Here is a 27,713-nt window from a genome sequence, read left to right as displayed (position 1 = left end):
AAAGGTACTCCAAATTCTAAACTTGATCCAACTCCACCGCGGGATACGTAACCAACTTCAACAAAACACGTCGCTGATATTAAATACAAGTTAAATAAAGACAGTTTGCTCAAGTATTGTTGGCTCACGTGAATCTTATTTGAGAAACAAGTATAATTTCTACAAGTTCCAAGCGAATTCATCTGGAAATTAATTTAATAAATAAGTTCTGAAACAACTGTAGGTAAGTATAAAAGTCTTGCGTTCACGACTGACGCGAAAAGAATTTCGGGGATTCATTATCATAACTTCTGTGTCTATGCTTACTGAGATTTACTTTATCTAAGCGACGATCGGCTTGATTGCATTTGAACTTATAAGGTCACTTTTTATTAAGGTCAAAATGAAAATATGAACACGAAACTTTGAAAGTTTACCTAGTGCAAGCAATCAGAAATATTTTATACCCCTTATTATTGACAGTCGGAGCTTTTCTCGGAAACTAATCATCGGCATCAAAAATAATAGTCGAAAGCTCTACGATATTACTTTTCTCGTTTTAAATGCCATCTGCCTAACTAAGCAACGCGACATTATATCCATTCGTTTCATAGACTTTTTTCCCATTTCAAATCGAAATATAATAACTATAACTTAAAATATATACGAAGTTACCTTTTTTATAATAGGAGTAGCAGACGAGCATGCAGTCCACCTGATGGCTACTACTGCCCATGGACATCTGTAATCAACCCCAGATAGCATTAGGTCCTACCTGAGGTCACCACATATGCGCCGCTACCCCTGATGACTGGAACGTCTCGGAAAAGTATGTCGCCTTTACCACACCCTTCAAATCAGAACACTGCTGTTGAACAAGAAGAATGATGAAGTAGAAATAGGTGCAGAAATAGGCCTATTTATAAAGTGCGTAATATAGCTTCATGAATAAACCAACGGGTTCAATTCGGCCAACCTTTAAAACACATAAAGCAATGAAAAGCTAATTCCTTTTACGCATCCACGTACAGGTCCCACTCCGTATTCGTTATCTTTACTACATTACGAATGCGTTCGAGATTATATTCAGCTCTTGTCAAGCGATAACGTGGTCGGACCACACATTTATCGCATGCCTCTAATTAAATCCCTTTATAAAGGCAGGCCCGGTGAGGCATAAGTCAGGTATAGTGAGATAAAGATTAATAGGCTCTTGTCAAATAATTTACGGTGTTGATACTGGACCGGCCACGTCCGCATTTACAGCCACCTTCACGTTAGTAAGGTTGGTTTGTGAAATTTGGAAATATTATTCGAAATTTATTCGTCGCATGTCGTTAACAGTCTAAGAAATGTGAGATTTTTATTCAGAGCTTATTCAGAATTTTTAAGTAACCACTTGCTTAAATTAACGCGTTGCACAGTTGAGAATTTCAATTTTGAATAACGAAATACTGTCTACGGCAAATAAGTTGTTGTGAATAAATCTAAATAAGTTTTTGCGTGAAGCGTAGATTATTACGCACGTGTAAGTTAATTTACTTTTAGTAATATAAAAAGAAATAAAAATTGTTTTATAACAAGAACAACATTTATTTTTATATGAATCCAATAGTATGCTAGCGTACGAGTGCGAATTATATTTTACACGAGGGTATTGACTTTTGAGCATATGTACTATGTATGTATGCATACTTTGGCACACCTTATAATCTTTTGGAGGAATGAATGATATGATATGTGGTTAGATTCATCTAAATTGTGGTTAAACGTAGGCTATATTTTTAAGTAGTCGTTTTTATTTTAAGCTTTTTAATTACGAACATATCAGTGAAATGTATGCTACTCGTATTTTTCGACCAGTACTCTAACGATAAGAAAAAAATCCATCTATTTTTATAGAGTTTATCAGGTGTATTTATATAGAGTAAAAGTGATGCGATTCCACCGCTTTCCACAAAAATCTTATAAATCTGCTAATTAACCACAATACGTTTACTAAGTTGCTAAATGAACTGTCTTCAGTACATACACAACAATGTCTGTAACAGGGACTTTCGCAACTTTTGTTTGGAATTAGGGGTAAACACATTAGCTTCTGTTTGCGCAGACGTCATCTTGCTTCCCGGACTTGTTTGAACTATGTCCAAATACACCGCGTCATAACTCACGACTAATCGGACATTTTTAATAGATTTTTTTTCATTTATCAGCCAGTGTTTACAATTACCGTTTTTTCTTTTTATTCTGGTGTTTCGCATTAAAGGTTTAGCATTAAAATTGAATTTGAGTTTGTAAGATACAAAAAAGTGTTTGTGAACGCACGTAAGAAGTATAATTTGCTTAGGCGTATTTCATAAGGAAATAAAAAGGGTACTTGTATTGATATGTAGACGGGCAAGAAGTGTTATATTACAAAACGAAATAATATTATAAGATGATACGACACGACACGTCAGGTTTGATGCTTTATTTTTGCAAAAAGATGACCAAAAACACATCTAGTAGCTACATGGAGATCTCCCAAGGCTACTGAACTTAAACCTCAACATCTTTAAAAATGCAACTTTTAAATTCTCAGAACACCGCCGCCGACTAGACACTCTTCAGGGCACGTTAAACGTGCCGCTTGGAGACGCTTAACAACAATTTGTATACAAACCAGCGTCTTTAAGATTTTTTCTTACAAGTACGTAATATGAGAGAAAATTTTATAGGAATAGAGATTCTGTTTACTGCTCGTAAGATTTTATATTTTACGAAAAATATTGGATTCTGTCTGAATATCTAATACCAGTAAGATTAAAAACACGAACAACGGATATCATTTATTTTAACAGTTCAATAAGATTTTTGTCTTTAAGATTCGAAATTATTAAACGGCTCTACAATTTTTTCTGAGTAATTTCAACAAAAATAAGGATCTTTTATAAATGATTCATTCTATTTCATATTAAATCTAAAAACATGATTGAATAGACATCAACAAATTAATGATGTTTAAAATATTATAAACAAAAAAATAAATATTGTAAAAAACTTAAAAATGACACCCACTTTACGTTTCTGAAACAGTTTTTTAGGAGAAAAAAATGTTGTTTTTCTTGCCTAATAGAAAAAATAAAACTCTTACCTTTGACCAGTTAAGGCTGTAATCAGGTAGGCAAAGACGGCTTAATGCCTCCCTAAGCTGCCTGACTTTTTTAATTAACAACAACCCCGTTTCGCCCTTACATCTACGTACCCAAGGTACTTTGTTACTATGTAATGTTTTTATGAGCTTTAATTTAGGACAATGTTACGGTAAAAGATATATGAACTTTCTTTGCAATCCTAATTTATTACCAGCTTACAACTTACAACGGTTTTTATTTTTAAGCTTTTTGGGCTATCCCTGTATTAAAGCAAGAATGGGATATTCCTCTATTAAAGGTGCAAGAAGTCCCGAATGCAATTTCGGATGAGAGTAAGAGTAAGATTAAGAGTTCTAGGGTAGTATGCAATAGACAAATTTAAAGACAAGTTCACATACCACGAGATTTGGAATAAAATCTAAATTTTTCATTTTAATGTCTGCCTGGCCGGGGAATGACTTTAAAACCTCTAGTATGTAAGCTTAGTGTGATCGTGCCACACGGATTTTTACATGTACAGATGAAAATGCTTACTGATATTCTTGTTGAATATAATTTTACACAAACGTAGGAAAAATCAGGCCAGAATTTAGTGAGGTAAGTTATATAGACTTAGAAGTTTTACTTCGTCAAGCATAAGGAATATTTCACATCATTAGCGCCGTCCACAGGCTTAGGGCAGAAATTCTGAACTCAACTGCGATAACATTTAGCGAGATATTTTCTCATACAACTTTTAAATGCTGTAACGTAAGGGTTTCTGAAACTCCTTTAAGCTCCTTAATTGCGGAAAATGCGGAAACACGATGAATGGTAAATAAAAATATATTTAGACCACATGAGCCTTTTTATATGAAGCAAAGGACTACGGATGTTTGTATGTGTTACACATGTGTGTTACTTTATAGAACTTTTGAATATTACATAGAGTGTGTCATGTAATTTCGGTTTGTAAATAACGATTGAAAAAATGGTTTATAGGATTCCGATGGGTGATGACGAGGCCGTGCTTTTAATAAGTAAAAACTTAGTTTCTTAATATAAACTGAGGGTATATATCATATACATCGCAACACTTAAAAGGAATAACAAAATTGAAAAGGGCCAGATACAAAGATAGATGCTACAATTTAGTAATGAATAACTCTTAGCCAGCAGTCAGTTTGAAACCATCTAGTATGAAAGCGCCCTTAATTATAATCGGTAAGAATAATCGGTAAGAATACACTTCAATTAAGCAGGTTATAATTATATTACCTTGTTTCGTTGTACTACAGTACTTATTATACAGTAGGCACTGAAAAATATTCTTTTCAAAAATGTTCGTTCGTAAAATAAATATTCCGGTTAATTAATGAAAACGGTTAATATTAATTACTCGATGGACGAAATAGAGTACAATTAATTAGGAGCTATATTAACTTGTTTCGATGTAAGCTTTATCGAATAATATTTTTTAAAAACCTCGAAAAGTCGGAAAATAAAGAAAATAAACGAAGCGTAATTGCCTTTATGAGTCCCCCGAAGACGTCTTCTAGAGCTAATGAGCACTTCGGAAAGATCTTTTAAAATTCCACTTTCGTATTTTCGTTCTTAAAGCTCGTAAAATGAGCCTTTTAAGAAACTTAAGTACGAAGAAATAGATTAACTTGTATAGTTTAATTTGCGTCAATTAGGTTTAACTAACACAATTGAATAGTAGTAATTAGATATAATATTGTACCTAATATTCCATAAATTATATATTTAATTTTTTCTATATAATATTAAGCAAATGTCGCCAAAAATAAAACTTACCTACTGTAGATATACAAATAAATATTAAACATCTCATACACAAACTAGTACTACAAAATAATAATATATTCAACGAAAATAATTTACAGTACTGAAGCCTTTTATGATTTTCAACACAACAACAGTACCCTTACTATGAGTTTTCAGAACATCTCACAATTTTACGTTACGTTTACTCAATCCATTATTCTGTTCCGTTTGCTTCAGTAATCAGTAGACTAAGTAAACGTAACAATAAGTAAGTGCTCAAGTATTTTTGTCTGCCTCACATGTTCGCAAAAAAGAGAGACAAAACATATAGCGCCATTTTGTCAATTTAGAAATTTATTGTTACGTTACTAACACTATGGTTGCAATACAATCCGCTAGGGGTGCTGATTGGAATTTGTATGGGCAATGCGTAAACAAATACCAAAACAGTCATATTTTTCAAAACGTAAAAACTTATGGTAAGGGTACAGAACAATCTTAAAACAACACAACTTTAAAAATAAACATATGTGCAGCTACGAAAATTTTCAACATCCATTCCCATTTTCAATATTTACATGCCGGCATTATTCATAAGAATCTCTGTGTTGCTACTGCGTCAAAATTGCCCCGAACTTTATAGCACAGAAGAATTTTATTCTTACCTGCGAAACGTTTGAAATACGTACTTTTCAAAGTCATCTGACGTAAACTGGCTCTCTTAAACTAAACAGACACTAAAGTTTCAGTGTTCAAGCGAGTAAAGCGAGAAAGTTTAAAATTTGCGGCTAGGATGATGGTTCTACGTGTATATGAAAGTTTAACTCGGCTTTACCTAGAAAACACCTAAACTGGAAACTAAATAGCTTTTTGATAAGCACTCATTTGAAAACGGCTTGGTATAAAGTTTTAGTTAGGAAACGAAGCTTTTTAGTCCGCTATTTGTGATACGTTTTATTTATAAAGCTCGAATATTTCCGTGTCCAACAGGACAATAATATTTCGACTTTTGTCTTCCTATACGTAACGGTATTAAAAGAGTACGTTGAGGTATGTTTTAGAGCTACCGTACGAGTTAATCTAGTGGTCCAAAGTTCTAATCCACACCTCTGAGTTTTCGATGCATTATATTAATTATCGATCATTTGCTTCAACGATGAAGGGATATATTTTGAGAAAACCTATTCGTTTAGTGAGAAAGTCTCCCTATCTGCTCTTGACTAATGTATTGGACAAAGACAAAGAGACTCTCACTCTGACAGGAGACCTGTGGGACTGTTCTCAGTAGACGACGATGTGTATTCTATTATCATTAACACTAAAATAAGTACACAGACTTTCTGAACCAGATAGGAGGATATGTAATTATTTAAATCCTAACCTGGAATCAAACCTAGGACACAGCATAACAGACTTAGCCCCTGTCACTTACAAGATACAAATATTAAGTCTGCCGCTCCAAAGCACTTGTCGCATAATCTAATACAAGCTAACTAGCTGTCATCAAACCTGCCCTAGATACATGTAGCATGCCGTTAATAACCTAAACATAACATTTTACAATACATTAACCTCGTATGTAATTTTAAAACCTTTTAAAAGTACTTACTTTTATGCTTTGGAAGTTAAAAAGTTTTTCAAAGCTACACTACTAAGTATGAGGATACAATTTTAAAATGCGGTTCCTCATCGTCACACGAAAATATAGAGCAGGAAGAAATTATCGATGACACAGCGTACATTAATTTGTTTTTTTTTTCACATTTTTATTAATTTTTAATGATATATAATTAAAAAATAATGCTTAATCCCCTCTCTAAGGTGCTGTTATTTTCTGAAAGTGGAACAATAAGCTACTAAGCTTCAATCTCGATAAAGTTTCGGAATTGAACTCTTTTTCGTTAAATATTAAAAATATCGTGTTAATACGGACCCTCGCTAAATCAGTGCAATTTGCACTTTGCTGGTCTTTCCAAAATTCATTTCACACGGATAGTGAAAATGTATATTCATTGTCTATTCCTGTAGTCAAAACTTTGCCTCTAAGATATATCTTAAGTACCCATAACTTGTAAGGTTAACTCTTAGTACAAACAAAGAGATTGGACTATATAGTGGTTTCCGCTGTCATTACAACTCATTTAGTCGGAGTGCTTTTATAGATGTTAAGCACCCACAACCTCTCAGCTGTCATTATCCTGAGCTCACCTGAAAAATTCTCTTAAACGACCCGTGCATGGCTGGTTGGAGAGACTTAAGCCGATTTCACACATGCTGATATTTTTTTTTAATTTGTCATGTTATTCTTCTCACGAATATATTTAACTAAACAGTAGAAAATATGTTAGAATTGGATCAATATTATGTATGTAATTTTTATTTCTAATTACAAATATAACGATAATCAAAAGCATGATTTTATTATCAATTTGTAATTGATTACAGATGATTATGGATTTCAATACCAGATTCAGGATATTTTATTTAAATTTATAGAAATAAGCAGTGCTAATTTAAGTAATAATTACGTCTATGCCTTATTATATTATTAGGTTCTTAATTATTAATAGGTTCTAAATTTATTAAACTTAGTTTGACAGTATTAAGTTTTTAAAAGTTGTAATTTTGTTCAAAATTTGTTTTCATTTGTTTACTACACACTGTTCTGAAGAAATATACATACTGTAGTAGCAAATCTGTTTAATGAACTGTTAAATGCCGATCAAAAATATTCAATACTTTTGGTAGTTACTCTGAAAATGGCCTAAGAAGTTACTCGTACATTCTATAAACTACAGCCATCACTGTAAAAGCGTAAGGTAAAACGCATTTCCTTTGCGTTCAAAGTTTTGTCGCTGAATCACACTTTAATCTTTATTTTCAACAACACCATTTCGCTCCGTGCTCTTTAAAGTTGAATAATAGCTGTAATTGTTCTATTATAAAGAACATGAGAACAATTTTTTTGATTAGCAACGCAAGCGTTAATAAGGACTTTGGTGAGAAATTACATATTATTTTGATTTGAAATCTATTCTTGTTTTATAGACTCAACGAGCTTTTTCCCGCGGCTTCGCTCGCGTTAAGAAGTAATATTTTCATCCCATATTTTATCCCCTTAGGGGTAGAATTGATCAAAATCCTTTCTTACCGGATGCCTACGTCATAACATCTACCTGCATGCCAAATTTCAGCCCGATCCGTCCAGTGGTTTGGGCTGTGCGTTAATAGATCACTATGTCACTCAGTCACCTTTGAGTTATATATATTTAGATTTTGAGCAATGTTTTTAATACTTATCTGAGATTCCATTATATTTTTACCTTTGTATTCGTCTTTTATCGGTTCAAGTATCTAGTGTTCGAAAAAGATTATCTTTGAGCCTGTAGCCATTTAATTGGGTAGATTAATAAAGAGGACTCTTAACCAAATAATATATTATATTACTGGTGTATTATACAAAATTATATTTTCTTCTATTTCCCCTTACATTATCTCGTTGGATGTTCAGTATCGGCTGGCTTAAGGCCCATATACTCGTAAGCCGGGGGCGCCCGACAGAATTTTGTATCATAAGCCTTGAAGATATTGAGGACAGTAATATTATCGGAAAATATATACGCGTACAAATTATACTTTCTCTTATTAGGGAATGGTTTCGGGGAATGAAATCTTTACATTAATTAATGACAAATAACATGAAAAGTATGTCGATTACAAGAAACTTTGTATTGGAAATGTAAAAGTAACATGTTCATTGAATTAATAAATTGTAATCCTAAATGTAAATGTAAAATAAATTTAATTATTTTGGTTTACAATCTTTATTAAATGAAGTGATATTATATACTAGCTGTGCCCCGCGGTTTTACCCGCGTTAAAAAGAAAACCGCGGGGCACAGCTAGTTCTAAAATATAAGTAGCCTAAGTTATTCCTTATTACATCAGCTACCTGTCAATAAAAGTCCCGTCCTAATCCGCCCAGCCATTTCAGAGATTAGCCAGAACAAACAAACAAACAGACAAAAATTGTAAAATTGTAAAAAATGTTATTTTGGTGTATGTGCCGTGTGTATATTCATATGCATGTAGTAAAAAGCGGTTATTCCAATATATAAAATAGACACTCCAATTTTATTTATATGTATAGATGTAATGTGACTAATACATACTAATAAACATTTTATCTTTAATTTCTGTTTTCATTATCTACTTGCTCGCAGTATCGGAGTCGGTTGGCTTAGAGCCCATATTAGCTCCGGGCCGCTGGCCAACATCTTGTATTGTAGGCATTGTGTTCATGGGACGATCATAACGAGGGCTAAGTTGCATCGCAAGTGCTCTGGATTGCTACCAAGTTAATTATATAGGCAAATTGAGTTATTAACAATTTGGCTTAGTTAAGCGAAATGTGTCGATGACACAGTCAATACGAAGAAGCTTTACGTTAATTAACAATTGACCATAATAATATGAATTGATTTATATTAGAAAATACATTAATAGTAGCCAGTTATAGTTTTATTTGGGATATTGGCAAGATAGCAATGCTTTTGTCCATGAGTCTCCATTATCTAATCATTGAAAAAAATACTTTTAATAATGCTACCGTGTGGGCTCGAATGTATAAACTTCACAATTGTTATATTTTATATAGTACAAAACAATTGTGACAAGACGATAAAATATATAACTCTCAATGACTAAAACTTGGTTTAAAATAAATCGAGCGTTATTCTACTGAAAGTAGTCAAAACAGAAGATTTATACGAATCCTGTTTGTTAACTTTCAGATTCTAGCATTGAATATCAAAATAATTATTAGGTATAGTTTTTTCAATTCAATTCAATTTCTTTATTTGCATAAGGATAAGGTACATAAAATGATCTTAATTTATAAATTACATCGTCTCTTAATCTACTTTTGTAAGGTGTGCAAATTAACATTATATTCTTACAAAATTAAATAATATCATTATTACAATTATTTTATTAAAATATATTATTGTTCAAGTAGCTAAAAATATATTTTTTTAATTTCGTATGTCAATTTTGCTTATTTCTAAATATTCATTCGTGGTATAAAAACATTTATTTACTAGCCATTTTATCAATTTTGTCTTAAAAGTATTAAAGTCAAAAGTTTTAAGGTTTCGAGTAATTTATTATTTTATTTTATCAATAACTTTTTTAACTGAGTAGGTATAAAACACGCGACATGTTTTTTAGTTTCCGTCGCTACATAATGACAAGAAGTAATTGCATGCATCATAAAAATAAAGATTTTTCACAAAGCAATTGTATTTTAAGTCATGGTATGCACCGATATAATTCATTTTTATATTTTCCATACGCGCATTTCGAAGCAATAACAATTATATCACAAACAGAACTCAGCTTCGGTATTTACGAAGTGCGCCTGTATAGTGTTAACGACTTTTGGCAATGGTTCACTGTCCGAGTTTCGAACCGTTAAGTCTAATTTACTTTCGTTAATACTTTACCCCTCTTCTAAGCTTTGTCAATCGATTTCGATATAAGTACACTTGAGTATTATTCATTTTCTTCTGATTTTAGGTAACCTTTGACTAAGAAAGAAATGAAATGGCTATACTAAAGAAGTATAGTACACTCAAACAAAAGACAAAATATTACAAAAATGATTAAATTTTCCTCAAAATTTAAAAGTGATTTATACCAAACATTTTAAAATATTGCGATAAACATAAGTCTAACGTATCGAACCTAAACCTTCATATGTTCGGCGAGATCTAAACAATAAACAAACTGTTTCCTACAGCAATGAAACTCGGGTTCGCTAGAACATCTGACCTCAAGCGCATTAAATTTCGCAATGGCCTATTAATATAATAATGGATTTCAGTTATTACTCTCCAACTACTTCTACAGAGATATTTTGCACAGTGATGTCAGGACAATATTTTAATTAGTGCGATTGTGAAAGGGGTTGCGTATAAACGTAGTCAAATACTACTGTATTGTACTTTAAAGTACGTCAGAACAAAATTGACATTTGACACATTCAAACTACATTCTCAGGGATAGCCATCTATTTTCCACTTCAAGGAGATAAATTATATTAATGGTTGATTACACATATTTTTTGGCGGTGACATTGTCTACTTACCATAAATTGGATTGCACGAACAATTCGCTACTTAAATATCATAATAAATCCCGAACAATTCGTCATTTCTATCCGTCTAAAATTCGCACAAAGCGAACCAAAAACCTATTTAGACGTGATTAGACTAAATCAACACGAGAAACAGTTACTATTCCGCATAAAAGTTTGATACTCCGAATGCGATGGCGACAGGTGTTTTTAACGGCCATTCCGAGATTTTAGCGTCGGAAGATTCGCCATTAATCTCGTTCGGACGCGAATAGAAGTGGCAAAGCAAACATAGTATTACAAAACCTTTTTATTGCTTCTGTTCTTAAATCACGGGTGTGCTCAGGCTGACAGATTAGTATAGTTGCCTTGGGAAGTAAAATAGTGGAATTAACAGTAGCAGACAATGTTAAATAATAGACAGTAACAGTATTTATGAGGACCTATAATAAGAACTTTAAAATTTTGCCCAAATAAAATAAAAAAGAAACTAATGATATTTGAATTTCTGTTTTTTTTTTTGTTTTTGCTTATCCAATATTTATATTATGCTAATTATGTTTTATATTGTTGTCACTAAAGGTCTAGGTCATAGGTCATTACGCTTGCTAAGTGCGGTAGACTTCACACGTTATGAAACCTTTTTGAAGAACTCTCCGTCACGTTAGGTTGTTTACATGTATATGTTGGTAATAATAAATTCCATACATAATATGTACTTAATATCATAAGTTCTTGTCTAAGATTTGAACTCCAAATCAACAATGTGAGAGGCTGAAATTCAAATCACTAGTTTAACAGTGCTTCTGCTATTGGTTGTCACTTAACACAATATGTAAAACTTTAGAATGACAGTCTTAAAATTATATATTAATACATTCACTGTAATTTATTTCGTCGTACAGCCTTGTATTTATTTCTGTCAAATTAGTTACACTCGAAATCAGTATTCATTAAAACTGTCTTAAAATAAAAACTATTGTTTCAACGCGGCTTTCTTGTTCCCTTCAATTATTCCGTCCTACGTATGTGCCTTTAGTTACTTTTTGTATTGACTTAACACCTCGTCAATGTTTTTTGATCGTGACGAGCTGGAACCCACACTGTGATCCTCCTTTTTCACCCGACGGCGGTTGAATTATTTCTGCCGTAACACGTTTAACTGACTTGCGATGTATGACTGGCATTATGGAATCAGCACATCAAAACCAAGCTCGGGGGGAACAAGTTTCTTCGTAATTGAATTTCCGAAATCGGCAAACTTGTGAGACTGACGATTTTTCTTGTTACAGATAAAGTGGCAAATGAGCAGTCTCGATGTTAAACTAAGGGGGACTGATGTTATGCGCTGTTTAATTTAAATCTTAATAAAAGCACGTCCGGATCTCTTTACGGCGGCGCTCACAAAGGAGATCTCACAGGCAAATGATCATGTTGAAGGGACAGCTGTAAACACTATGTCATATTTTGTATTATTTTATTAAGTTACCAAGACTCCGGTAGCGTGAGTCCAGATACTTGCAACATAATTTCGTCTGTTGTGGAATATGACCACTTTTAGCAATAGTGACTAGTGCGCATAATGCATATAATATCTGTGCATACGAGCTATAAATTATTTTTTATTTCAATATTTTATTAAGGTACAATTGTCTTTATTTATAAATTGATTATTGTACTTTAAGTACGATATATGTAACTATCATAAATGACGTTATGTATGTTTGTTGATATCGCTACGCGTATTATTACTGATGAGGAAATAGTACTATTAATTACTTATCTATATCGATTTTCCTATACATCCAAAAGCTTTTAGCATTATTAAAAAAAACATACAAACAAATACAGAAGGCTTACCACCTACAAATAAATATTCCTTTGTATTTGATTCCATACAAAAAGTTACCAACTTAACGGGGAATGTGCCGAAACTATTCGCTAAAAGCATTTGTTAACACGCCATCGGCTCGTGTATAACAAAAACTGTCTAACAGCATTCTAGTGGTTGTTCAAATGTCTGTGATTTCGTTGGTGTTTGCTTGCGAACGCCGCTTAGCTTGCTTAGTTTGAACGTTTTATATGTGGCGACGTGTGAGAGATTTTCAAAACGATGCGACAACGACTGCTTATTACGAAATTCTATTAGTTGGTAAGATTATGTTATGTAGTGATTTTACTGAACCAATTTGAGGCATTCTTAAATTATATTTCTCTCTGGTGTAAGATATGATACAGTTTTATAGCCAGGAGGAAACATTGAAGCTTAGTTAATTTCGTTTTGTTGTAGTATATAGTATACAATGATTGTATAGTTGAACAAAAGTGGATGTGAAGCCGCCCATTGATGCCCGCCAAAGATGCCTACCAATTAAAATTACTGAGTAACAACACCAGCACTCAGCGTAAACCATTAAAATGTTATTTTATTCAAAAAATCATACATACAGAAGTTTAACATGAAATGCACAAAATTTAAAAATGTCGTTACATTCAGTCGTCACTTTCCGTCGTGCTGTACAAGCCCTCAGGCTAACAAGCCGGCAACTGTAGTTCTTAAGGCTTCAGTAAAAACTTCTCAAAGAATTTCTTTAAATTTCGCGCCTGGAGCGCGTATCGTGTCGTTAGCGTTCCGCAAAAAATCACTCAACAAATAAGGAGAATTTTAATAAAACCTGCCGATGCGAATCGAAACAATCACACTTCGTTTCATTGTAAGCGGACAGAGCGACAAACATCCGAACAATAGCTATACTGTATTATGTTATGTCCATCGGTTAAACTGACGAACAAAGAAATCGAATGGATTGTTGCAATGGCAAATAAAAAAGTTATTGGCATATTGATTTATAAGTTTAAAATGGAAGCCGATTAAATGTAACTCAAGGAATGCTGCATTTCAATAAACATTGTATCCAATATTCGAAGACTACATAAGCATAAGACGCTATTCTTGTCTCCTACTAACAATTTTGGCCGTATTATGTATGACAGTCAACGGTAAACATAAATAAGTAAACACATCATGGTTTCAAAACTCTGTTCAAAGCGTGTTTTATCTAAACTTCACAGAAAAAGATAAGATTGCGAGGTTTTTATGACAGAATCAAAGAAAATAACATTTGTCAATATGCCTTACACGATGGAATTTTGTGGTCCCGTCAACTTTCCATACTCAGAAACATGTTCATCAGTAGTTCCATCAAAATGTTATCTTTAATTGAATACTGTAGTAGAACAACCGACTAGTTTGAATTCCATTATTCATGTGCAAAATTAAGAAAAACTGATACTGAGATCGGGTGTATAAAACGGAGCCAACTATTTTCATATTTATGAGATCGTAACAAGTTCTACGTCGAAAATTTAGATATCAAAACACTGTTTGATTTCAAAAATCAAAAGGCTTTTATCATAGTTTTCGTGTATCTGGGATTGATTTATATAAAGAAACTAGCTGACCTAGCAAACGTTGTGTTGCCATATAAATAAAAAAAAATTAAGGTTGAACAACCCTTATCACTTAGGGGTATGAAAAATATATAGTAGCCGATTCTCAGATTTACTGATTATGCATATAAAATTTGGTAAAAATCGGTAAAACCGTTTCGGAGGAGTACGGTAACTAACATTGTGACACGAACATTTTATATATAAGATTGTTGTACATTCTGTACTGTACTGTTGCAGCATGCAGTCCACCTGATGGTAAGTGGCTACTGCCGCCCATGTACATTGTACACCTGTAATCTGCCTCAGATAGGATTAGACATTCCTACCTGAGGTCGGCCACAGATGCGCCGCTACCACTGAGGACTTAGCTGGAACGCCTCGGAAAAGTCTGTCTCCTTTACCACACCCTTCAAAACGAAACACAGCAGCGCCTAACACTCCTGTTATTAGGTAGAAATAGATGTGGCGGTGGTGCCGCCAGAGTCGAACCACAAAGGGTTCTACCACCTACTCACTATAATTTATTGAGCAGTTATTAGGCAGCAGCAGCAGCATATTAGGTCTAAGTAGAATGATGGAATGTTTAATTTTTATTTCAATTTAATTTGTTCAAAATAGCACAAAAATTAGTTTCAGTGTAAGATGTCTAATTTCTTTTTCTAGTTAGAGTAACAAAATTCAAAGTAACATTTTAGTGTTCAAAACAACTTATTAGTTACTATAGTGTTACCATACACGTTAATTGATCAACACCACGTCAGAATAGGGTAATTTGTCAAATTATCAATAAGCCATCACCGATATCGTGATTTACCCAGCTTCGTTCGAGGCCATTTATATTGATGTGGTTCATTGTTTCGGGTGTCAAGATATTCATCAATCAGAGTTTACAGTTAGCGAGTGAATGGGCGTTACTGAGAATGGGATATTTAGGTTGTGCGTTACGAATGCTTCGGTAATGTCGGTCTATAATAATTTGATTAATATGATCTATTGTTCCTGGCTACCTGTTGTAAGATGTTATCCGACTCTCATACGAGTAGTATGGAGTCATCGGTGATAAGTAATAAATATGCATGTTCGATGTAACTGTACTTCTTTCTATTAACACATAATACAATGAAATATTGGTTTAGTTTTGTTTATGTACGTAAAAATAAAGATTTCGTATCAGATGTCGATTTATGTGTTACTAAAAATTTTCAACTCTTTATTTTGCTGGAGACCAAATCCAAGTCTACTTGTTAGACCTATATGGGTACCGCTGCGCCACGGGGGTCGCCTGAAGCGTACGACATATATACATAGAGAGATTAAGAAACTATACAAAGTATACCCACAACTGACGTACGTATCCTTAGACTACGCAATAAATATTCCTATAAACGTCTACTTTCGGCTTAACACTTTACGTACCTCGTGGTCACGATCGGAAAATTATCTAAGGACCTTCACAAGGCCCAGTACAAGCATGTACAAATGTGTAATTTGCAATAAAAATAAGTGGGAATAATTCTATATAATGACGAGCAATCATGAAAACTTAAGGCATTATACGAAACCGGATTACTGGAGGCGTCTCAATTTTACACCTTACGGGTCATAATAATACTTTACTTTTACGTGTGGAAATAAATAATAATAAATATCTGTCGGTATATTTTAAAGACAGTAGCCATATGCAGTTCGAGTACAACTGTTTTACATCTTTTTTTATATATTTGTTTTTGTTATTTGTTGTTGTTGTTCAAAATCTTTGAGTTAAGAATCTTATAATTACCTACTATTACAACATTGAAAACCTATAAAATATTTTACTAATTAACATTCATAAAGGAAATCACCCTGCACCTTTAGATTCGTGATAGGCCGAACTAACATTCCTTGACAAATCAGATGAAACATATTCAAATTTATACACTTAAATCGAGAGATCGCAGTTGGCACTGATCGATCAAACCCGGCGTTATCTCGGTGATTCTTCCACATTTTATAGGCCCAGGTCAGAATGAGGACCTCTTGAGCGGAAACTATTCGAGAAATGGTATCTATTCAAATCTCAAGTTTATGTCAGCTATACATTACTGTCGGCGCTAACACATCTGATGGTAATAATATGGGAGATTCCAAATACATTGCTTTAATTATACCTGATATCGATCGGTATTTGTATTATTATTTTTTATGATAAAAAATACAAGCTGGGGACCGTTGAAATAGTTGGAGGTTTTCAAATTATTCCGCAGTAGCGGTAGAAAGGAATTTTACTGTTTTATGAGTACCGATCTGTCATAGTTACTGATATGTAGTTTCGTCTTATTAAAATTCTGATTTAAGCTTTGCACCGTAATTGTCTTATTCCACGATACAAAATTGTAATGCTCTACATTGCACGTTGTTCTACAGTACGTATGTACGTTGCTGTATATAGTTATTGTATGTAGCACATATCCATGGGCGGCAGTGACCATATACCATAAGGTAAACTGCATGATCATTTATCACCAAAAATCAAATAACATAAAAAAACTTAAAAACCAATTAAAATACTTTAACTTACTTACAAATACTTTGCGGTGTCTCTTAATCTGTTCTTTTTGTGTAAGTATGAGAATAAATTAGAGATAGATAACCAGAAGAAATATGGATATTGATAAGTCCACCAGTTCATAAATAGATACATTTGACAAAAATAATACAACTTGTCACAAGATTCATTACTTGTATCCAAGACCAGTCATTTATCAAAATGTATAGCCGGATCTCCGAAGCAAAGGAGCTTTAACAAATTAAGGGTACCTTTCAAGACTTCATAACTCCAGTTAATTGGAGCACAAACATTTGCAAATTGGCAACTTGGGGCTCATAAATCGCTGCTGTAAAAACACGTCGAATCTTAGTTATCACCGCAGATAGTCATTAATTACTATACTTTGATAAGGATAATTGCAAGCATCGATACGATTGTCGATTTATATTTTCGGTACAAAAAGAAAAGTAACGTAAAGATTGTCCTTAAGATATTTTTTTCATTTATAATAGGGTAATGTTTTTGAGTGGGTGTTTTTTTTTGCATGTACAGTTAATACAGTTCGATGTGTTTTATCATATGGGGTGTATCATAATATCATCAAAATTGTGAGAGTCATGTTTATTTTTAACCAGCCGGGATTTTATATTATAATTATATTTATAAATAATTGTTATTTAATAACACGAGTAGTGGCATCGTCTATGTATCTGATAAGATCTTTAACCGTGTATCCCACATCCTAGCAAAGTTCATCGATCAACATTTAACAAGTACACTTCATCATCAACCCATTACTGTCCTACTGCTGGGCACAGGTTTCCTCTCATAATAAGAAGGATTAGGCAATAGTCTACCGCGCTGGCCAAGTCCTTATTGGTAGACTTCACATACCTTTGAGATTTATAAATCTTTATTTTTTATTAATCTCTCAGGTATGCAGGTCACTTGCAGAAGCTTATCTGCAGATTACTACAATCGTTAATTACATACCTGCGGTCATTAGATTAATCTACGTCTACTGGTAATTCGTAGATTTTATGTCATAGGTTAAATATCATTTATAAAGTACTATATATAAAAGTAAATAGTAAAAATGTCAGTCATTACCCAATATTAACATGGAAAATCATATTCTTTAACTTTTATGTTGCTTGCTTTGTGACTAGTAGCAGTAGCTATACAAAACTACAATTTTATTACTACCAGTCGGGTTTAACTAAAGCTATGCAACAAAATAAATATTTATTTTAAATATTTCAGCGCTTAAGTTTAATTGGCAATCCATAAGCTACATAGGTATTTATCATATTTATATATATGTACATATATTTATATCTTTCAAATTGACTTCTGACTAAAGCAATATTAGTGGTGAAATATTTTTGTGGTGATTTGTATTTGTCAATAATAGCATATTTGAAATTAATTAACCTGGACCATAAGTTAAGATTAAATTCAATAAAAAAAGATAAATGAATTTAACACAATAATATTGAAACATAACATAGTTCACTTATAACTTAATAGCACAAATATTTTTGTACATTCTTTTATCCATTGTGTCTGTGTAAAGAAGAAATAATATCACAAACATATTCTTGCATCCATTGGTGTATACGTAAAAAGAAATAAAAATATTCCGATACCCTATTCGCCTATTTTTTAGTATTCCACATTTTTGGCAACCCTAGTGCACGGGGGTCGTTAGTGGGATAGTTTTTATGCGTGAGCGTCCCAGTTTGAACGCACGTGCCTTTGCTTCTACGAATAGTATGAATATGTTCGATACAATGAATTATGTACTATCGTAAATAAATACTTCGTATGAAACTAACATTATCGTGTCCTATATTTCATACCAGCCTAGACGATATTGCGATGCAAGGAATATATTACCCGTTTGTGCTTTAAATTTGAGGCATAAGTATGAGATGGTAGTTATTCATACATTTTACGTGTTCTGAGAGAGAAATAATAAAGTATTTGTTTCTTATTTTACAATAAATGTCATTGTTTTTTATTATATGATATCATGACATAAATAACTTTAAAAGGATTAGAATAAACGAAGAAATAGAAACGCTTTTTAAACTTCGATGTTTTCAGTTACTAACATAGTAATATCATGATCATAAATCAATTCGCTTTTGGACTTTTATCTACTTCGCTAAATAGCGTTGTGAATTTCATTTCAATAGTTAAAGTTTGATCATCACTACAAATTCAAAGCTGAGACCTCCACAATAGAAGTTTCATGGTTAGTGTGTTACTGTTTCTTGATTGTTATTTATACATTACATTTTAATGTATTTTGGATATAATAAATTGTTGGAATTATTCATTTAAATATTCAAATATAATAGTTTAAAACGTCAACTTATAGTTGACGTTTTAAACTCTTTCAATGTAACGATAACGCACGTTTCCCATTTTCTTTTAAATAACATATCGAGTCTGAACGAAGAGTCACGTTAAATGGCAACTCGTAAATTACACACGTGTGATATTTTTTATAGAAACCCATAATCCGCTAGAATAATCCAAAGCTCAGTCGTGTGTACCGCCCGACTCGAGAGATAACTTTACGAGGCGCGGTGTCCTATAATTTTCCTTCCAAAAGCGTTAACAAAACATCGACCGTGTGTTTGCCTTTGGCTAAATGGTATCTCGTTTACGCCAACACGATTGCGATTTTGAAATCCTTTCAGACCTTGATATGAAGCGTTAAGCTCGCATTAAACACACAATTTGCTACGTGTTGAAAGAAACGGTGAGAGCCCGAAGGCATTTCAAACTATCGTGCCTTCTGCGCTCAGTCTCGAATGCCTCTCATTACCATTTATCCGGTACTGGAACACTGTTATTATAAACCAGTAAGGGCGCAATGATCGCGTCTACTTCGATGTGTGATTACGTTGTTTTTTGTTTCGTTTGGTGTTCGTTTGTTGCTCCAAAATTGGATTGCCTTAAATGTATTTGAAACGAGCTTCCGCCAGCGTCTCCGCTTGCGTATTCTTTACGCAAGAATCGTATATACGAGTATTTTCGGTATATAACTAGACGATTTATTTAATCGTGTCATATCTACGAATGAAATGAAAAAACACATTTCAAACAATTGTGTAGTACAAATCAAAATCAAATCAAATCAATTTTTTTTTATTAAAAATAGGTTCTTTACAGAGCACTTTTTGAATGTTAATACAAATACCACCACTTCACAAGGTGTTTCGTTGTGGAGAGGATACATATTATGATGACTATATAAGTCAAGGTATAATTTATTTAAACAGACAAAACGATTTAAATTATAAAATAATGTTCTCTGTTTTAGTATCCTACGTATTAAGCATACACGTTTACAAGATAAAAAATGTTTTCAAATGTATGCAACGACTTTTGAACATAAGTTAGCTACATATGCGCTTACTACATGTTTTACATAAAAAATATATAAAATCTTTTACTGAGAAGACTGAAGTAAATACAGTCGAGATGTCTGGAGCCATAAAACTGCTCATTTTAATGGCAAAATTCGCTTAGCGTATATTTTAAAGACTCCTCGCTATTTATAAGACGAACCATATATTTGGGAAACTGCCACGAAAGCCCGTTTTCGCATAGCAAACGCAGGCTACTAGTTCATTAAAAAGATATATGCGGTCATTACGGAGACATTCAGCATATTACGCTAATACAAACCTTGTAGCCCATTCGAGTAATTTGTTTGTGATAATATTTAGGACAAAGCACAAATGTTAATTACCTACAAAACGGTTTAATTTGCGTTGTTTTAAAGTTGAAAACTACCCTTTTTGTTAAATAATATAACACGACAAATTAGTCTATGAACGTGAAATTACAAAAAATAGTAAGGTCCTTTAACTCCGCGCGGATTTATTTCTGCTACCAAAGGGTAAATTTGTCGCAACTCTACTACGGCTATTCCTTGCACTTAAGGTGTACGGAGTACTTGTCAATTTTAAGAAACATAGGAATAACTTATTTTTTCGAACCCTACTGTACCAAAATCGATGGTTTGTTGTAGATGCCGGCTAAGTCACATCTGTGGCGATTAACTTATTCCTTGGAAGCAGCAAAGTTCATGTGATCAGGTAAAACTCCTGTTCTATGTGGATTTGGTTGCCAGTGTCAATGGGCGGTAGTAACCACTTACCAATAGGTGAACAGTATGCTTATTTACTACTTATTCTATAAAAATGTGGTAGCCTATCTTAAGAGTACCCTATGTGGTTCGATTCCGGCGGCACCACCGCCACACCTATTTCTACCTAATAACAGCAGTGTTAGGCGCTGCTGTGTTCCGTTTTGAAGGGTGTGGTAAGGGAGACAGACTTTTCTGAGGCGTTCCAGCTTAGTCCTCAGGGGTAGCGGCGCGTCTGTGGCCGACCTCAGGTAGGAATATCTAATCCTATCTGGGGTTGATTACATATGTCCATGGGCGGTAGTAGCCACTTGCCATCAGGTGGACTACAAGCTCGTCTACTACTCCTGTATTATAAACAAAAATGCCTATTGAAAGTGAATACACTCGTAGTTGATCACAGGTAATGATACTTTCAAAGTTACCACATCACTTTAAAGATAGGAAAACAATTTAAAGGACCATAACTCCTGAAGCAGTTCTAAGTACTACAGAGGTCAAGGTTCTAGTGTAGGGGTAACTAATATTTCGCCTGGCGTGACGCCAGTTCTAACGACAGGCGATGTGGGCAAGCAGCCAGGTAAGGGAAGTAGACAATTTCATGTCAGCATTCCGGCTATAACAGGCCAATGAGAACCCTGTACTGAATACGTAGTTCGATTCATTCGCTTTCTTATATTTCGTTTATAACATTATATTATTATTTTTTTGTAAGACACTATGGAGAGTCCATAGTTTTCTCTGTTAATCAAAATGTTTAAAAAGGCTTTAAAATTTAAATAACACCTATTAGAAAATTAATCTAGTAGGTCTATCAAATTTTCGTGGTCAATGGCGATTGGCGACTTTAATATTAGGTATTATGGATTTGCAATACTTGTTATTTTTTGTATTCTACTCAATTTTATTGTTAATCAACTTACATATAAATATATGGAAAATATCTGCCTTATACTTCGACAATTTCTTTACAGTACAATGAAAATATCCTAAAAAGGATCATTTTAATAATCCTTCAGTATTGAAAAGCTGCTCTATTGGTGCATAAAATCAATCGAAGAAAAGAAAATAACATTATGTCTAAAACCTTACCAACAAAGCCAATTTTGAGTATCAAAAGAAAATACGTGTTTTATAATGGCCCTTCAAGTTTAACAATTTCTAACGAGCTTTTAAAGATAAATAATGCTTTACTAGGCGTTCAACTGAGACTAAGCCTGAGGCCGAAACTTTAATCGAGGTTCGCTTAGCTTCTGCGAATGATGTATGAGAAACATGAACGTTCATAATAAAGCTAATTTTCTAAAGAAGAAAATGCGGTTTACGTTACACTTCTATCGCGAAAGAAAATGGCTTTTCTTAAGAAATAGCCTTAGATTTAAATTTTAATTCCCAATGCTATTTTTCATATAGAAAAGTTAAGTTGAAAGTTTGTAGCAAACTTTGCATACAAAAGAGATCAGCTGCACATTTTTTGTTTATAAAATATTTAAAAAGCTACACTTTAGAGCGGACTGCAATATCCGCTACGAGTCCAGTGGGAAGGAGTTATATAAACGGAAACAAGCCAGTTTAGCTTGCACTGGTTTAGACATTATTGTTTTGGATTTTAATTTGAAACACAGGAGTATTAACTGAATAAGACGTAAATAAAAAGTTCAAATTTCCGTTTAATGTAACAAGGGAGCAAATAATTATGGGTGTACTGAATAATTATGAGCTGTAGAGTAGTCGGATAGGTAATTTTTTTTAACTTTCATGATACATATTTATAAAAAGAAAGACTTTATAAATCTATCCAAAACTTAGATAAATATTAAAAACCACTCATTACCTATATTACAATTAATTATTTAGATATTTAAAAAAAGGCAGGAACATAACAAGCGAATCAAATAGAAAAAGTATATACCTACTCATATCAAGACGTTCTTAATTCTTGCATCAAGACGCAAGATATCTGAAGAGATTCCAGATGAGTAGTTCAGAATCTACCTCACCACGTCTATTAAGGATTTCCACTAGGCATTATCCTTCAAAGGAACGGTTCTCCACCGTGAAATGCAATTAGACTTTATAGGATGATTCACTTTTATATCTACCTGTTCTAGAATTTATGTGCAAAATGTAGATGAGAAATATAAATGAAAAATAAATATGTGAGAACCTATGAGGTTTTCCATCTTAAATGTTTTCCCCATTGCATAAAAAATCATAGTCTAGTGGGTAACTACTGTCTGTCTGCATGTCTGTAAAGACATGCTCAACTAATCCACTGCATCATGTAAATTACCTATTATGACCTAACACGAAATAGAAAAAAATCTAACGCGATTCGCTCATGACAAAATAAGTTATACTGAAATGAATAAACATTTTAAGTTACCAGTCATTTTTACTATATTAGGTTCTTATACCGTCATACACTGAAACAATGCTCTCGTAGTTACACAAATCACTGTCACACAGTGTCCACCAGTAGTTGTAGAGGGGCTCGCTCACACAACCACGCCACATGTAACCTTCACTTCTAACTGCTTTCACTGCGCATATTTCATCCGATGCGCACACTTGGTGTGGTAGCATAGCACTAAAATGAATAAGTATAAATTCATAATTTGGGAATCCTCATTCAATGTTGTTGGCATTTCTCCGAACATCAGTTAAAACAAACTTCTGTTGTGATGTAAGTAGTATGTGACAGTATTGAAGAACAACCTAAGACCTGTAAGACTTTTAAGGAACAGAAACCCGTAAGAGGCATTCATGAAAGAAATTCATGCTCTATAAAAGGACACTTATCAAATGATAACATGTCCGTTCGCCAAAAAGAAACATTAGAATATTTACTATTGATACTACGTTGTATACTATCATGAATATCGAACTATACTACAAAAAAATGGAGTTGCTACACTGAATAACTATGACAATATCCAGTATACACTTTATCGTCAATAAAAACTAACGTTTGCTTGATACGAGTACTTTTTACGTTACATAAAATACAGATTTGCTACAACGAAATAACACGTACATATTGCCATCCAGACAATTCGTATCAGCTACCACATCTCCTGTTTTGGCAGTAACATTAACTTCACATCTCAAGCATGACATATCTTTAAAAATGGATTCACGAAAACGTTTTGCACGTGATAGTTCAATAACGTTTTCTATCCAATCTCTTTTGTTCGCAAATATGTAAGGCATTTCGGAGATAGAAATGTAGTTGCAGAGATTGCAGGCACATACGAACAGAGTTAGATTGTGATTTATGTTGAAACATCCACGGTCGATTATTCCGAAAGGCGTGTGCTGGGAGTAACATAGATCATCCTCACGTTCGCAAAGTATTGACGGCATCCTGCGGGATGACATTAAAAGATTTGTAATACGATTGTAATAAATAGTGATATCCTAGTGGTCAGTAACTTGGCCTCTCAATCAGAAAGTCCAAGGCCAACCAAGATTCCAAAAACTCAGGCACCTCTAGTCTTCAAAGTGCATGTTAATTTAAAATAAATTAAATTTAAATTCTCCTGGGCATGTGAAGTCTACGTATTTGCACTTGGCAATTTGGTGAATGATGGCCTAAACATTTTTCACTCTAAGAGGAGAACCGATTTTTTTTATCAAATATACTTACTAAATATTTTCCAGGATAAAAAGTTGCTATGTCTTTTCATATAAAACATTTTTGAAAATTCATACTGTTAAATAACATATTATATAATTATTAAAGTTATTATGGATGTTAACTAGTTTACGTACAATTTGAACGTAGGGTCATTACAATTTTCATTCGTAACACTGTCACAAATTATACAAGATCTGCCAGGGCCTTCGAACTGTTCCTCTAATGAAGATATATTGATGATAGAAAATTTTAATGATTGTAGAACATAATTTTTAAGTTGATCCTTTGTTTTTATTTCAATGTCTTCTTTAAGGTTTATTAAGTCACTATCAGTCTCATTGGATCTATTTAATTTGGGATAAGGGTGTGACGGTCGAAAAATTTCAAAATATATTTTTTCTGTCGTTGTAGTCGGATCAAAGTTGGATCGCATTTTTTTATACGAATAAGGTTCTATTGACGTTCTGTCAGCATTGAGAAATGATTCGGATGTATTATTAGTAGTTGGTATATCAGATTCCGTGGTATCGGTAATTTCCATGGTTATCGTCAAATTATCTGTATTAAGAAACAATTCTTTCACGTTATTCATAAGAAACGATACAAATTTGTCACTGGTTTCATCCTTAATAACGTTATGTGGTTCAGGAAGTTCTTCCATTTTTAATCTGAAGGATACTAAAGGCTTTTTATTTTCATCGGTTTCTTGTTGTTTACTTTTTGCATAAGTTATGAGTATAAATACTACAATAACTTTTGATCGTTGCATTTTGCACAGATATTACTAGTATTCTATTTACATTGAAAATGTCATTAAAATTTGCATCGTCAGAATTTGACATTAAATTTTTTGATCATAGATAAATGCAAAAGTAGCTAATAAATGAAACAGGTAGTACTTGATAGATCTAAATACTTTAGGATGAATAGAATTTGCTGCAAAAATACCCTTAATCATTTTTGTACTCAGTTCAGATCTGTCAAACGTGTTGTTATTGCATAGTGATGAATTACAATGAAAATATATCGAGTTATAAAATGGTCTGTCTATGCATCCTCTGGACACGTAATTGTTATGTCCATCAACATTCATGTAGCACAATTGGTCCCGTTCACAAACCGTGTTGGTGGCACTGAAAAATACGAATATTTTTATACAACAAAAAAATGTATGCCAAAAACGTTTAGTTTAATATGCAACTCACTTTTCGCCAATTTTGCATGTTTTATCAATGGTTTCGTTTTTTCCGTTTGTCTTACACTTTTTGCATAATAAATCAATGCCACCGAAAGGCACTTGTAGGCGTTTGTTATCGTATTTCCAATCATCAATATTTTTGTAGTCGTAATATGTTGAATCGTTAAAAGGTTTATTATTACAGAGAGGGCATTTGCACACATGTGTCCTATTCGATTCTCTTTCCAGCTTACAGCCTCGTCTAATATAATGAGGATGAATTTCGGTGTAACATTTTTGTTCACCCTTACATGTTTTGGATAAAATTCTGTAAAAATGTTAAATATAATACACACTATTAATTAAATTAATAATGTGTAACTATATAACAGCAAAAACGAATATAGCTATGTATAATGAACATACAATTTTGCATTGTAACAATTTTCACCATTTTTCAAACTTCTGTATCCAAAGCATGAAAAACAACGAATTTTCTCAGTCCTGTTATTTCCTAAATTTATTTCACGGTAACTTGCCGTTCTATTGTTAACACTTTCCTTATTTAACTTTCCCTGGAAATTGCACAATATTTTTTCTGATTTCATCATTTATTTTAAAGATTTCCATCAACTACAATAAAGGCGGTTATAATTACGGTCTCAGTTTTCCCAAAATTATATCTGCGCTGAAGTTTCGATGCAATTTTCACCCGTTCTTTAATAATTCTAGAGTCGCTTCTTATACTATTAAATAATAACAGGTGTATGACTAAACTGAGGAGGATTAGATTATTAATTACCATATTTTCACAGGTTGTTTCAAGACATTGTCATTTTGAACTGTCGTAGCTTTTTGTGTGACCAGATAGATTGTAGACAATTTATTCTTGTTTTATAACAGATATAAAAATGTATAATATTACCATTTGTTTTATATATTTAAAATTTCTAAATAATATGAAAGTAAATAAATAATTCGTAAGGTTTAAGTATTATTAAGTATCTTCTTGAATTAAAAATATCTTAAAAACCATTAATCCAAAGCATAAAGTTGATACAAGAGAAATATATTTCTCTGTGCGGTAAAAGAAAATTGCATGAGCAAAGTAACACGTTAGGTTTAGGGCGTAAAGCAACAAACAAAAAAATTACCTTATTCTACAAATCATTTTGCTTCTTAAATCTTTATTTTTGATTATTACGAGCATTCGTATAACTAATTTATATTTTATCAAGTTCAATGTTAATATTAAGAAGATCATTAATAAAGGAAATTAATTGAATACCTTTGATAGTTACGAGGTAGTAAATGTACTGCATAGTAATCCACACGGAGACTTCTTACATAATTATAGGTTATTTTCTAGTAGCTACCGCCATAGACAGAAATGCAGCATACGCTATGCTAGATAACACGACAAATTGAATAGTTCTCATACGAATGTCTAAGGAAGCGATAAATAGATCAACTTTTTAAACTATAGTAAAATCTAAATTATTAGTAGAATATGTCCATTGTGGTTCACAAAATTACCGAATTTCTGTAGCCTCAAAGAAATTTTAACACTTATTTCATTAAAGCAACACTTAACAAAATCCATTATCCGAAGCTGTTCATCGGCGAACTTAATACCACTTATAATCATAATCAAATTATACGGGTTTATATCATATTAATAATTTGCAGGTAATATTTCTAAGTGGCTTTCATAAACGAAATTGTTACC

The 27,713-nt window shown here is 32.9% G+C and overlaps 1 protein-coding gene and 1 long non-coding RNA gene across 2 annotated transcripts; both read right to left on the bottom strand.

Annotated features, from left to right (window-relative positions):
- Positions 1-23,542: 23,542 nt before the first annotated feature.
- LOC140744657 (uncharacterized) lies at positions 23,543-25,576 on the bottom strand. The gene is made up of 3 exons (XM_073076270.1): positions 24,942-25,576; positions 24,205-24,534; positions 23,543-23,757 (listed from the first exon to the last, which is right to left on the bottom strand). The coding sequence occupies exons 1-3, from the start codon at positions 25,574-25,576 to the stop codon at positions 23,571-23,573; spliced, it is 1,152 nt and encodes a 383-aa protein (XP_072932371.1). The 3' UTR covers positions 23,543-23,570.
- Positions 25,577-25,709: 133 nt separating this feature from the next.
- On the bottom strand, positions 25,710-26,804 carry LOC140744656 (uncharacterized). Its single transcript, XR_012102573.1, has 4 exons — positions 26,643-26,804; positions 26,411-26,559; positions 26,013-26,312; positions 25,710-25,940 (listed from the first exon to the last, which is right to left on the bottom strand). It is a non-coding gene; the product is annotated as an uncharacterized LOC140744656 (long non-coding RNA).
- Positions 26,805-27,713: the final 909 nt, after the last annotated feature.

This window comes from Epargyreus clarus, unplaced genomic scaffold (assembly GCF_041222505.1).
Source record: "Epargyreus clarus isolate Ecla_fem2 unplaced genomic scaffold, WU_Ecla_fem_2.2 ptg000009l, whole genome shotgun sequence".
In the NCBI taxonomy this organism is placed as follows: domain Eukaryota; kingdom Metazoa; phylum Arthropoda; class Insecta; order Lepidoptera; family Hesperiidae; genus Epargyreus; species Epargyreus clarus.
This window is presented reverse-complemented; position numbering and strand designations above follow the sequence as displayed.